This window comes from Tyto alba, unplaced genomic scaffold, assembly GCF_018691265.1.
Source record: "Tyto alba isolate M040663 unplaced genomic scaffold, T.alba_DEE_v4.0 Super-Scaffold_23, whole genome shotgun sequence".
Taxonomy (NCBI): domain Eukaryota; kingdom Metazoa; phylum Chordata; class Aves; order Strigiformes; family Tytonidae; genus Tyto; species Tyto alba.
In genome coordinates, this window is record NW_024881297.1 from 1,367,994 (window position 1) to 1,382,156 (window position 14,163).

Sequence of the window (14,163 nt, forward strand, 5' to 3'; positions counted from 1 at the left end):
TTATGTAAAGCCTCTAATACGATGTCATGTAATAGCTTCACAATTACCAGTTGCCAAGTTTTAAATTTTACATTTGTTCCTTCGGCATTATGTTTTTTACTACCCTAGCACCAGTTTCCATTAAGTCTTCCCAATAATTATCCAAAGTGGATTTGTTAGAAATTTGACTACCTCCAAAATTCCCACCTTGTAGTTGCTTTTTATAGTGACTTACAGATCAGCTTAGAAGTAGGTTGAGATGCAGTGGGACAGACATGAAAAAAATTCACCCAAAGCATAGGGATTTGGGAGACTTAATTTGGAGTTTCCTGTGGAGAGCTTGGCAAAGGCATCTGAATTTAAACACAGCAAATGTAGCAGACTTTCTCTAAGCCTGCTGCTTACTTGGTGGAGGTGCTGAGTCTTTGTCTAATATCTTAGGTGCTCTTTCTAGAATATGATGATCTTTTTTTTTTTTTTTTTCTTTTTTCACCACTGCAAACACCTGAGCCTTTCTGCTCCTCTTTATCACCACTCTTATCCATATGCTCCAGCTGCCCAGCAAAGACTTTGCTTAGCACCCGCTGCAACCTCTCCCTCAGTCAATACACTGACTTTAATTGTTCTTTTCTCTCCCTGGACTGTTTTTCCACAGAAATAATAGGAGCTCAGTTATCTCCAAGATACCTACTGTCCTGTCAAATGTGATTAGAAGTCACTAGGGGATTAAAAAATTACTGTGGTGACAAAGAGGAAGTGTTCTTTTTCTGGAGTAGCTGAAATTCTGAAAAGCTGTTACCATTTAAGGTTGAGCAGCGTTATGCTGGTAATGGGCCTGTGGCTTTTGATAGTGGTTTGTGGATATTTCTGTTTAATGTGCTGTGCTAATAGCTAAAGGTAATAAAACAGTCATTAACAGCCTCATGAGAATTTTTGAAACAAGCTTTACACAGTAACAGATCTCAAGATACATTAAGACCGAACCAGACCTGACAACAGAAAGGATTCTGAACTGTTGTTTCACTGGTGCAACACACCAAGTTGAATTGTTTTGAATTGATGTTTTTTTTTTTTTTTTTAATAAGTCGTCCACTGGATCTACTTAAAAAAAAAAAAAAAAAAAAGAAAAAGAAAAAGCCCAGCATAACAAGCACAGCCTTCCTTCACCTGCTGTGTGACTGTTGAATATCTTTTGTGAATAAGTGAAACTTTCTGCTTCTATCTCAGCAGCATGAAGCTATCAGTAGAGCTAATCATTGGGTGAAAGTGCAGTGCATTATTTCAGCATGAATTAATGTAGTGTAAATGATTATGGTATGTTAAGCCACAGAATTAAACATGTACTCCTGTGGTAGTAATGCTGAAGTAGCTTGCTGTTTTCTTAAAGGGTCATGTCCCAATAATTTTATATTTATGGAGCTCTACTCAGAAGTGTTCCAGAGCCATGTCTGTCAACAGGTAACTCTGTGAGTCTGGATCAACACGTGTGATAGCACAATCCTCTGAGGGTAAGTGCTCCTGCAACATGCATTTCTGTTCGTAGCTGTCCTTCTGAAAGCTTATGGAAGTAGAGTGAGAAAGAGATGGAGTGCAGAGCCAACAGGGTGTTGTTGAAAGCATCATTTAATTGTTCATTTTCTCCTTTTGTAGATCACAGCAATGGATCATTTAACTTGAAAGCCCTTTCAGGAGGCTCTGGCTACAAGTTTGGAGTCCTTGCTAAAATAGTGAATTATATGAAGGTATGGTGATTTGATGTAAAATTATAAAGTTTTTAAATACTGTAGTTATTTATTATCCTGTAGTAGCTGAAAGGTGCTGAATATTTCAAACTTTAAAATTCTTTCAGTGCAAGAGTGAGAATTCCAAGAATCATAGAATCACAGAGTCCCTCCCCCCCCCTCCTGCCCCCCCTTTAAGCCCTGGGAGGCCGCTCGAAGGGCTCCCCGGAGCCTTCTCTTCTCCAGGCTGAACCCCCCCAACTCTCTCAGCCCGGCCCCCCAGGGGAGCTGCTCCAGCCCCCCCAGCATCTCCGTGGCCTCCTCTGGCCCCGCTCGAGCAGCTCCGGGTCCTTCTGCTGTTGGGGGCCCCCGAGCTGGCCCCAGCACTGCAGGGGGGTCTCCCCAGAGCGGAGCAGAGGGAGAGAATCCCCTCCCTGGCCCTGCTGCCCCCCCTGCTCTGGCTGCAGCCCAGGGCACGGGTGGGTTCTGGGCTGCGAGCGCACGGGGCTGCCTCACGGGCAGTTTTCCCCCTCCCAACCCCCCCAGTCCCTCTCATCGGGGCTGCTCTCCAGCCACTCCTCGAGGGCCCAGCCTGGGTTTGTGCTGGGGATTGCCCCGGCCCCTGGGCAGGACCTTGCCCTTGGCCTTGTTGAACTCCATGAGGTTTGCCCGGGCCCCCTCTCCAGCCTGCCCAGGTCCCTCTGGATGGCATCCCTGCCCTCAGCGTGTCCCCACACCACACAGCTCGGTGATGTGGGTGAACTTGCTGAGGGTGCACTCAGTCCCACTGTCCGTGTCACCAACAAAGATGTTAAACAGCGCCAGGCCCAACCCCTGAGGAACGCTACCCGTCACTGCTCTCCACTTGGACATTGAGCTGTTGACCACAATTCTTTGAGTGTGACCATCCAGCCAATTTATTATGCACCGAGTGCTTCCTCCATCAAACGCATGTCTCTCCATTTTAGAGGCAAGGATGTCATGTGGGACAGTGTCAAAAGCTTTTCACAAGCCCAGGTAGATGATGTCAGTTGCCCTTCCCTTACCCACCAGCGTTGTAACTCCATCATAGAATGCCACCAAATTTGTCAGGCATTATTTGCCCTTAGTGAAGCCATGCGGACTGTCACCGATCACCTCCTCGTTTTCTGTGTGCCCTAGCATTATTTTCCAGAAGGATCTGCTCTACAATCTTGCCAGGCACAGAGGGGAGACTGACTGGCCTCCCCATGTCCTCGTTTTTTCCCTTTTTAAAAATGGAGGTTATGTTTCCTCTTTTGCAGTCAGCAGGAACTTCACCAGACTACCACAGCTTCTCAGATATGATGGATAGTGGTTTAGATGCTTCATCCACCAGTTCCCTCAGGACCCGCAGATGCATCTCATCAGGTTCCTTAGATGTTCTTGAACCTGATCTTCTCTTACAGTGGGTGGTTCCTCACTCTTCCAGTCCCTGTCTTTGCCTTCTGCATCTTGAGCAGTGTGGCTGGAGCCCTTGCCAGTGAAGACTGAGGCAAAAAACTCGTTGAGTACCTCAGCCTTCTCCATATCCCAGGTAACTGAGTCGCCCGTTTCCTTCCAGAGAGGGCCCACACTTTCCCTGGTCTTCCTTTTATCACTGACATACCTATAGAGGCTTTTCTTGTTGCCCTTGACATCCCTGGCCAGATTTAATTCTGTCAGGGCTTTGGCCTTCCTAACCTGATCCCTGGCTGCTTGGACAGTTTCTTTTTATTCCTCCCAGGCTACCTGTCCTTGCTTTCACCCTCTGCAAGCTTCCTTTTTATGTTTGAGTTTGTCCAGGAGCTCCTTGTTCATCCGTGCAACCTCCTGGTGTTCTTACCTGACTTCCTCTTGGTTGGGATGCATCGCTCCTGAGCTTGGAGGAGGTGATCCTTGAATATTAACCATCTTTCTTGGGCCCCTCTTCCCAGTGAGGCATTATCCCATGCTACTCTGCCAAGCAGATGCCTGAAGAGGCCAAAGACTGCTCTCCTGAAGTCCAGGGTAGTGAGCTTGCTACGCGCCTTCCTCGCTGCCCTGAGGATCCTGAACTCCACCATTTCATGGTCACTGCAGCCAAGGCTGCCCTTGAGCTTCACACTCGCCACCAGGCCCTCCTTGTTGCTGAGAACAAGGTCCAGCATAGCACCACTCCTCGTTGGCTCCTCTATCACTTGGAGAAGGAAGTTGACATCAGTACATTCCAGGAACCTCATGGATTGCTTATGCCCTGCTGGGTTGTCCCTCCAATAGGTATCAAGGTGGTTGAAGTCTCTGTGATGCCAGTGAGATTGTAGCCCTGGAGGCGTGCGCATGTCTCTAACTCCTCTTGTTCATTCCCCATGCCAAGTGCATTTGCACAGGGGCATTTAAGTTGGGCCCCCATGAAGCTGACTTACTGGCTGGAATTCCTTTGTGCTGCTCTTTAGGTGTTCTCCTGCTGCCCAGTGACCCCTCTCCAGGCTCTGAACATCTATTGCTGGCACTGGCATCAAGCTGATAGGAGTGGGATGGATTGAGATTCCCCTCCCATGTCAAGGAACTGCTTGTTAAATTCAAAATGCTCTCAGTAAAGAAAATGGTCAGCATATTGTTCCATTACTGAAGTCCTAATTATTGCAGGTCACTTTAGAACCAGGATAATGGTTTTTATTTGCAGTAGAAATAGGAATTGCAAGATGCTGTCAGCTTTTCGGATTCATGAGCTATTTATCAAAATCACGTGTAATTTGGTGCTTGACCGATGACTTTGTCATCAGTCTCAGCTGGTACAAATTTTTTTTTTTCCTTATGTTCTCAAAAACCCTAAATTGAAACTCATATACTACGTGTACTATGTCTATCCTGGTTTTAGAAAAGTTGTTTTGTCATCACATTATACCAATTTTAGTTACTTTATGGTAACTAAAGTTGTTGAATAAAATTGGTATAGAGTTGTTGAATAAAGTAAGTACAGAACTCTAATAAATCCTAGTTTACTTTTCTAGACTCGGCACCAGCGTGGCGATACACATCCATTAACCCTAGAAGAGATTTTGGATGAAACTCAGCATTTAGATATTGGACTCAAACAGAAACAATGGTTAATGAGCGAGGTAAAGGAACCATAGGTTTAGATTTTAATTGGAGATAAAGAATTATGATAAACTTGAATTATAGTCATTTATTTAATTATAAGCTCTATAAATATATAAACCCCTCTTTAGGAAGCTGCATTGACTCACATGTCTGTCTGTCTTGTACCTCCTGCTGTTGAGGTAACTGTGAAATGAAAGCTATTCTGACATTTTTAAGGACCTGTTAGAATTGTTACACAGAGAGTATATTCTATGTCAAGTGAATTTGTTCATTACTAACTTTATATGAACAAGATGTTTTTCTTAAGGAATTTATTTTTTAAAAAAATTCAAGCAGTGGGCTCTTCCAGTATCAAGGACGTTAAATTAACTAAACCAAAGAAGTACAGCACAAAATTCATAAGCTTACAGTTCTTTGTTACTTACTGAAATGAAGAATTCTGATGTGAAATTTGTGACTGGAGTTGTGGGGGTAATCAATCTGCAAATTCCACTGCTGGAGTTCATTAGTTTCACTCTAGATGCTAGGTTTTGTTGTTACAGACTCACTGCAACTTGCCGCCGTACTCATCTTCATGCTTAATAGATCTGAGTGTCTTCATGGAATTTCAAGATTAATAAATGAGCAAAATACCATATTTGGTATTTATACTTGATGGGCGTACCTGGTTTTGCTCATTTTAAAAGCCTTACAACAGAGTAGTGAAAAAAAAAAAATGTGAGACATGGGAAAAAAAATTCTGCATAATAAAACTAGAATGTTTTTAACTAATACAGCCTGTAGTGTTCCTTTGATATACCAGTACTAATATTCTGGGGGACAGAAACCTCCAATCTGGTAGTGTTGGTTGGCATGGAAGCTTGACTTTGCTGAAGTCTTTCAAAAGGTAGCTCCAGGTTGTTTCCATAACGAACCAGATTATTAAGGTGGAATGAAAAAGCTCCTTCCAAGAAATACATATAAAATTATCACTGAATTGTTACTGAATGAGAAAAGGTGAACTGCGGCACCAGAGTTAGTTACCTTCTCTGTTACAGGTTTTTTCTCCCTCCTTTCTTCTTTCTCTGTCTCTTCTCTTTCTCCTTTCAGGGTCAGACTGGCATCTGCAGAAGAAACTAAGTAGACTTGCCCTCTGTTACAGGTGAACATCCGTTGTGATACTGGCTGCACAGCAAAACTGATTTGGAGCATTTCTTAAATCATTTCAATTCTCCCTGAACTTCTGGTCAGCTTCACTCTGAAGCTGGCATCATAAGTAAAATCCTACTGTGCAGGAGGTCTGCTCTTCTCAATTTCTTCTACAGCTGCTGATGCCAATTGACAGCAGTTGGGGAAGACTGACAGCTGTTTTGTTCATCCCAGGTTAATGCTCTTCATAACATCCGTATGACCTGAGCTTGATACACTGAGTTGTGCCTTTGCACTTTCTGTTCAGCCAAAGCACACTTTTTTGTGTTCCCTCTTCTTTTTATTTTCACTCCTTTCTCAAAAAAGAACACATGTGACTTTCTGCCATAAGAGGCTTCGTGGACCTTCGAGCCCAAAGATGTCAAGTGAATGATGTTAAGCCTTCTTTGGTGCTTTGTGCTTTGTTGTGGCAAATTACGCCTAGGCTGGTGGATCTAGGATCCAAGGATTTGAAATCTGTTTCAAACTCAGACCTCCAAACTGACAGCTGTAATGTGTGGCTGATGTGCTCTAGCTGCTCAAAAGCACACTAGAAAAAAAAGTCCTAGCGTGTGCTCTTTTTCAAGGTTCAAAATTTATGTCCTTATTACAGGCTCTAGTCAACAATCCGAAAATAGAAGTTGTAGATGGGAAGTATGCTTTCAAACCCAAGTACAACTTGAAAGATAAAAAGGCTCTGCTCAGGCTGTTGGACAAGCATGACCAGCGAGGGCTGGGCGGAATCCTTTTAGAAGATATTGAGGAAGGGCTACCCAATGCACAGAAAGCTATAAAGGTGAGTAGCACATACCTGCGATTCAGCAAACCCATTCAGGTTAGCTTCTCAAAGGGAAGTTAGAGGCTAGGAGAATTTTCTCGTGAGTCATTGCTGTTCTTTTGATAACTCAAAAGCTATTTCAGGAGATCTAATATTGTAGCTTTTTCTGTATTTCATCCTTTACTTTCGGATTTGGCCTGATGTCTCAGCACAGCTGTCAAAGCTCTTTCTCATAAAAGACTCTTGATCTCCCACATTCCAACTGTAGGCATTTAGTTCTGCCTTTATACCTTGATCTCAGTCCTCCGTATCTCATCTTTGATTTATTAGTGTACTTATCATCAGCGTCCGCTTTGGATGCTTTTCACTGCCAGTTACTTTGCTGCTTCTCTAGTTTGTTGTGCTTTTTGTAGCACAAGATCTGGGTCTGTTGTTCAAGTTGGAATCCTTATTCTTGGAAATGAAGTGATTTTGAGTTGTTCTTTTGCATTTGTTTTTGAGGCTTTAGGGGACCAGATCATCTTTGTTAATCGCCCTGATAAGAAGAAAATTCTTTTCTACAATGACAAGAGTTGTCAGTTTACTGTGGATGAAGGTAGGTGTCTGTTTATATATGTTTCCATGATAATTAATTTGAATTCGTCTTAAGCACGTATATGTATATGCGGTCTTCAGGTATAGCAGTCCTTTAATGAAGTCTTAGGTATATCCAGATGTCAGGAGAATCATTTATATTAACATGAGGCTAATAGGACTAGCGAGTGAGTTCAGGGGTAACATCCTCTGTTTTATAGTGAATACATTGGAACATGGCACCAGGAATCCAACAATTCTCTTCCAAGTGTAGCAGTACAGAAGAGACTAAAAATCACCTGACTGTGACTAAAATGGCATCTAACATTATGCTGTGTAAAGGGCAGCCAAAAAAACCCAAAAGAACGGCTTCTGGGTGCAAGTTTGTTGGGTTTTTTCTAGTTTATTAATTATGTGCCTTTTATTGGTGTATGCAATGAGAAGCCACAAATGGAACAGAAGGAGGAAGCGAACGGGGAGGAGATGTGAACAAAAGTCCCAAGAAAGAGTAGTTTACAACTGGGAGGAGAGCGCAGATATGGGGTAGTGCTGCTGCCTAGAGCTAGAGTGGATTTGGGATTTGAAAAGTTCAGCATGTGTTTTCTGTCGAACGAACAGTGGTAAAATCCTCTGGTGCAATGTGCCTGGTTATGCACAGAAATTAATTACACAAATTGGAGTGTGTTCCAATAATGACATTTGTGCCAACATCAGATGCCTGTAAGTACAGAAAGGAGAAGGCAGTCTGTGTCAAAAGATCTTATTTCAAGTGACTCAACGGCACCGAACACTGTTGTTAACATAATTGTTCTTGTAACATGCCACATAAAGCCATCTTATCATATAATGTCACATTATGGTTTATAAAAAAGGGAAGAATTTTGATAGAAACTTGAACATGCTTTACTTACAGGACCATAAGACAAAACGTAAAGCTCTTTTTTTCTATGATTAGCTCAGAGAGACTCTTTATTTTCAGTAGAATTAAGCAACTGGAAATGTGTATCATTAACTTATTTTTTATGTATCACACTCGTACTCTCAGTAATAATAGCTTTCTTCCACAGAGATAATTGAGTCGATGTGACATCTACAGCATTTAAAAATTAAAAAATTGTTTCAAAATATTGAAATGAATCTCTTTTTAAACCATCATTTCTGTCACTTGTTGGTAGTGGCAGTCGAAACTATATGTGAAATGCAGAATTATAAGCCTTTAGTCTGCACTGACTGGGGAATCTCTAACCTCCCAAATGCTTATGGCCAAAACATTTATAAATCAATGCTATTGCAGTAACTGTTAAGACAAAGCTTTTAAGTTTTTAGCAGCTACTGATTGTATTGCAGTCATGACTGCTGATCATTTCTTCTTGTGCAATTTTTTCCAGATAACTGGCACCCAACCATCCTAAAAGAGTTATCAGAGGGGAGATCTCTACCCTGTTGCTCTTAGTTTGTTATAACTCCGGGATTAACTGTGACATTTAATAAAAGAGCCCATTTTATTAAGATGTAGCAAGAGATATCTGCCAACTCTTTGTCAGGTAGCCAGTATAAATCCAAGGCTATAATACATCATATTTTAGCACATCCAGCACTGATCTGTGTTTAGGAACAAGCAATGAAGGTTATTGCTATGAAAGGGGAAAAAGGCTAAAAAAAAAGAACCTCTAAAACCCCTTGAAACAAAATGTTGAAGCCGTTTGGCTCGATCTCCCAGTGAAGGCAGGCATTTTGGCCTGCCGTGTCTGTAACGAAGGGATCATCACTAGTGTGCAGTGCGTTTGTAGTTCAAGGTGGCTTTGCTTTCTTTCATCCGCAGGTGGCAGCATGTTCCTATCTGATCTGACAGTGATTTTTATTTTTTTTTTGTTCTGTTCCTGCTGGGTTTGGGTTTTCATTTCATGCGGATGATGATGCTTTGTTCTGAGGGGGAGCAAGAACACTTTCTCTTTTGTGAATTTTGTGATCTGCCTGTGTATGCCGCAACACTTAAAACATCCCTGAGTGAGTTCACTTACTTATTGCAGCTGGAACAGGTCCTTTTTCCAACCGTGTTATTCTGTGATGAAGAAACCCCATCTTTCCCGAGCAGTTTTGCTTTACAGTTCTTTCCAGAAGCATGTCTTTTAGGGAGTCATTGGCAGAATTGTCTGCGTACGGGATGCGTTATGACACGTTTCTGCATTAGCAGTGCTATTTCAGCTCATTATCTCCAGCAACGTTAAAACGAAGTTTTTAGGAGACTGCAAAATAAGCCTTGAAGTGTTGTCAGACTCTTTGATCTAGCAGCTGGTGACAGTTCAAAATCTGTTTCTAGTTCAATGTTTATCCTTAGAAATAAGAGCTCTGCACTCCTCAGTGCATGATTGTGCCGTATGACACTCTCCAGTTTCAAACATATGTTGTCTGGGAGTAATATCCTCTAAAAGTTAGGCGCCCTCTCCCATCACTCTCTGAGCTCCATCAGTAAAGAAAGAGGAGCTGCCAGGACAATTTGGAGCTTGCTGCCTAAAGTAGTGGGAGGAACTGCTTTCTGGCAGTGCCTACCTCTGCCCTTGGTGCAGTTGTTTTGATGGCTGAACAAGCTTTTCTTTTTCCCCTTTTGAAAATAAATCCCAATGTACTGCAGCAGTGATGCGGTACCTATATGTCGTGATCTCAAGGGTACTGGAGAAGGTTTTTGCAGTAAGGAGCAGCTTTTGTTCTTCCTTTTATGTGATTAGCCAAGGAAGGTTCAGATTGCATGTGTTCCTTCTTGACTTCCTGACTAATTAATCTTCTGTCAGTAGTGTGTAGCTGAAAGCGTTTATAAAAGCCGGGCTAGATTTCAGGTGTTTCAGCCAAGTAAAGCACTGCCTTTTTGTGCTGGGGCTAAGCACTTTGCATGTGAACCAAGCTTTCACCCCGTGCCAGTTGCTTAACTGTCGGAGATGGTATCTCTCACATCTGAATGCAATATAGGAAGTATTTTCATGCCTAAAAATTCAGATGCTTAATTATACATGTTTTTAATGTTCTTCCTAAGCACCTTTGAAGAGATATACAGAATGGCCAAAGCCTCTTAAATTTAACTGTATAAAAATTGCTTGGGATCAGTGGTGGCTTACGGCTCTGGCTTTGAATTCCGAGGTGGTCCAGTGGCAGCACAGACTTAATATCAAGCACCTTTTCCTTCTGGTATAAATCTAGTACTGTGTTCCCTGGGACTGTTAGGAAGCAGGACTCCATCTTCTCTGCTACTCAGTTGATTCTTCCCTTCTGCCCTGTTATTGTCTGTTCTTGTCCTGTGTGCAGATTTTGGCTCAGCTCAGTGAAGATTTTTAAACTGTTTATAATCTCTGGCAGATTTTATTACCAGCATGTTACAGCAGTTTATCTCCAGAAGCCATCTCAACCTTTTTGCAAGAGCAGGTGAGGCAGTCAGAAGTGCAGGATAAGCTGCACCGAAGTCACCGTGCAGCCATTTACCCATGACTTTGTTCCCCAAATGTAAGCATTTATGGAAAGGGAACATCATAGAGTATAATCACTCAGGGAATGTCAGTGCAAATTGTTTTCGTATATGAAGCGCCTTGTGATGCAGTAAAGTTGAGGTAAGTCTACATCCTTACCCCTTGGGTATTTTGGAGAGGAAGGGTGTTTGCAAAATCTTTGTTATGCTGCCCTTTCCTTTGCTGTTTGTTGGTTATTGCTGGCCAAAGCTCATTGTTTTAAGTCTGTACGTACAGACATCGTGATGCTGGAGATGTTAGCAAACATCTAAACTGTTCTTTCAATCAGCCCATGGTCTCACTCCCTCCTCTTACTACTTGAAAGACCAGAAATCAGCTGTCCGGAGGAGCAAGGGAGCAGCCTATGAGTAGTGTTAATTCTGTCAGCCTTCTGAGTTAAAATATTTTAGTGATCAAATTGCAAGATATTGCATATAGGATTTGTTTGTAGCCCTAGGCAGGACACTGAGCAACCTGCCTTGGGTACTGGGATCACAACTTTCTGCCTCTTCTGGGGAAGATCTGCATTGGCATCAGGACTTAAAAGCTCTGCTGAAAATGCGTGTGTCTCCTTGAGGGTTCACAGCCCTTGTGTTGCTTTGGCCAGAAACTCCTTGGAAATTTCTCCCCAGGGTTTTTTTTTTTCAGGGCTCCATCTTGTCATAGCAGCCTAAGTGGTAGGAGAAATTGTCAGCTTGTCTGAATGCAGCCTGCTGTGGTCAGCTGAAGCCTTACCGCCTTGACTGCTGGACAGTTTTCCTCCTGTAGCTATTATACACTTGTTCTGGCTGATCTATCATATAGTTTAGCGGCTCCAATAGAAGAGTCTCTCACCTTCGCCGTGCTCTGATGGTGTAAAGATCACCTAGTGGTTGTCGGGATATGGAGAAGGAAAATTGAACGTGCTGTGTAATTGTAATGGCTACGTGCGCTGCAGGAATGCATGCACCTGAGCCGGTTCTCCGTGCCTGGCTGAAGCAGGCCAGCACGTGGTGAGCTTTGTGCTCCAACAATCCCCATCCTGCTCCTCACACCAGTACCAAACTCCCTGTGCCCCGTCCGCAGAGAAAAGAAAGAGCTTGTGAAAAACGGATCCCATACATTGAAGCCGTGTCTAGGGGCTGCCTGCTGTCCCTGTTGTCTGCTCTTCAGACACGTCAGCTCAGCACAGCAGTTTTCTTTGTCTCCTCCCCTCCCCAGAGACAGGCCAGCCTGCCACATCCTCCTGCCTGGCCAGCTGTAAGTGTGGGCACTGCTCTAGAGCTGGTGGAGCACAGCAATCAGGTCGTCGTGTGCCCTGTCCTCTGCCCTGGCCCCTCTCATGAGCTGCCAGCTTTTAACAAGCGGCGACTCCCTTTGCTTGTAGCCACACGGCAAAGGCCGAGGTGACAGTATTCCAGATTCTCCTCAAAGAAGTTGGAGAAATCCCTTTCTGTCTTGGGTTAAGGGTGTGAATTTAGAGGTGCAGAAATACCACAGCTACAACTGCGGAGGGTTGTTTTTTGAGAGCTGCGGTTATTGCCAGCTTTTCCCATCAATTCTCCTATTTCAGAGAGGATGTCGCAATAATTCAGATAGCATATTCCCAAGGTCTAAACTTTCACTAGCTGACAGGGGCATAGTCCTTGGAGTCTTCTGAATAAATCTGACAGGTAATGTGGAAATGGTTCAGTGCCAGCCAGACAGCTACTCTCTTTCTTCGGTTCTTGCATATTTAGTTCATTGTGTGGCGTTACACCGAATCGCTTTTGTGATGAGATGATAGATGTATCTCCTTTTCCCTTTAGATGACACCCTAAATGCAAACAGCTGGTATGCAAAGCCATCTGAAGGGTGGCAGCTCTCTACGCTTCTCCACCTTTATCCTGTGCTTTTAGTTCTGAACCAGTCCTTTAACACGGAGTATTTCCATGGGGGGAGATCGTATTGTTATAACTCCCCCCTCTCCTAAGCAATGAGGTATTTTAATGCCCTACATGGAGCTTCAGCATCAGGAAAAAGGTTCTTTTGCAGTTACCGCAATCAAAGCAACCTGATATATGAAGGAATTTTTAAGTGGAGTTGCAGAATACTGTATAGTGACTCTGGTGGGGCCAGTTAGTGGATTAAATTATGTGTATGTAAAGTCCATTTTAGCTTCGCCGTTCTGATTCTTGGTGACTGGTGCATTCATATTTCTTGGCCAAGTTTAGAAGGTGAATGTGAAGCTGTAATGATGGTATATCTGCTGCGTTACAAGAAATGCAGAACGCTGTGGTTAGATATTAACTGTGATCTGTGCATGTTGATCCTTGAAGAGCTGACCATTTATTTTCTAGTGTTTAATTTTTCACTTCTGTTCCCCAGAAGAATGTAGACCAGTTTAACCTTGAGTACCTATCCTCAGCCGTTTTTGGGTTTTGTTTTTTTTTTTGGTTGTTTTTTTTTTCTCTTTTTTTGCACCAGTGCATATTTGTTCACATATCATGAGCTCTAATAAGGAGACACATTGTCTGTGTTTGTAGCAGAACATTATAAATAAAAGGACGCTGTCATGTAAAAGTTCAGAGTTATCAAGCCTTTCATCTGCTATCGCCTCCTGTACATGTGCCCGTCATCCATCTTGGAGGACTGACCTGCATCTCTTGGCTCCTACCAGAGTTGTCTGTGCAGAGCCAAAGGCAGTGTGGCACGACACAACCTCAAAGTATCTCTAACCAGCATCTGTTTAATAATCGTGCATTTATATGCGGCCTTGTCACTTCATGTGTGAGCCACAGAAACACCTGATTTGAAACCCTCACAAAGCGTGATACTGCATTTGCACACCCGTCGCCTGATTCATCTTTCCAAGCACCGCTGGGTCTCGGTGTCCAGCTGAGTCCAGCTTGGGTGTTCAGGACAGGGAGGGGGCACGAACAGAAAGGAAATAGCTTGAAAAAGCATGTCCTGCTCAGTCTGGAGGATGCGGAGGGACCCTTGCCCAGGCTTCTGCTGTCAAGGCTGAATCTGAGTGCTCATCGCTGAGAAATCTCTCTCTCGCACGTTCAGCTTTGATCATGGCACAACCTTCTCCACCTGCCGCAACAGGATTAGGTGAGAGATGATCTGTGATAGCAGGCACTGCAAACTATGCTGAAAGCCTGGAATCGCACTCAAAATGGATGAGCCGACGGAGAATGTCTTGACTACAGTGCCAGTCCTTGCGTTATCTGAAAGCTGCAGTCTCAGTGATCCTGCTGTGCTGTGTAGTCTGTATGAGAAACAAGCAGAGTGCTAGCTCCATGTATCCAAAAGTGGAGTTTTGACCGGATTTAGTTCTCCTCAAAAACGCTGCATTACCAAAAATGAACATTGTTGTTCTTCACTGGCAAAATTCCTTTCTTTTGTT

General features: G+C 43.3%; 1 protein-coding gene across 3 annotated transcripts in view; it reads left to right on the plus strand.

Annotated features, from left to right (window-relative positions):
* The window catches only part of GTF2E2 (general transcription factor IIE subunit 2), a 28,235-nt gene that overhangs the window by 10,819 nt on the left and 3,253 nt on the right, over nt 1–14,163 (plus strand). For all 3 annotated transcript variants that reach the window (XM_042797159.1, XM_032992213.2, XM_032992204.2), the window contains exons 3-6: nt 1,630–1,721; nt 4,691–4,798; nt 6,562–6,744; nt 7,228–7,321. In XM_042797159.1, coding sequence (XP_042653093.1) covers nt 1,630–1,721; nt 4,691–4,798; nt 6,562–6,744; nt 7,228–7,321 — 477 coding nt within the window. The remainder of the gene's footprint in view (nt 1–1,629; nt 1,722–4,690; nt 4,799–6,561; nt 6,745–7,227; nt 7,322–14,163) is intronic.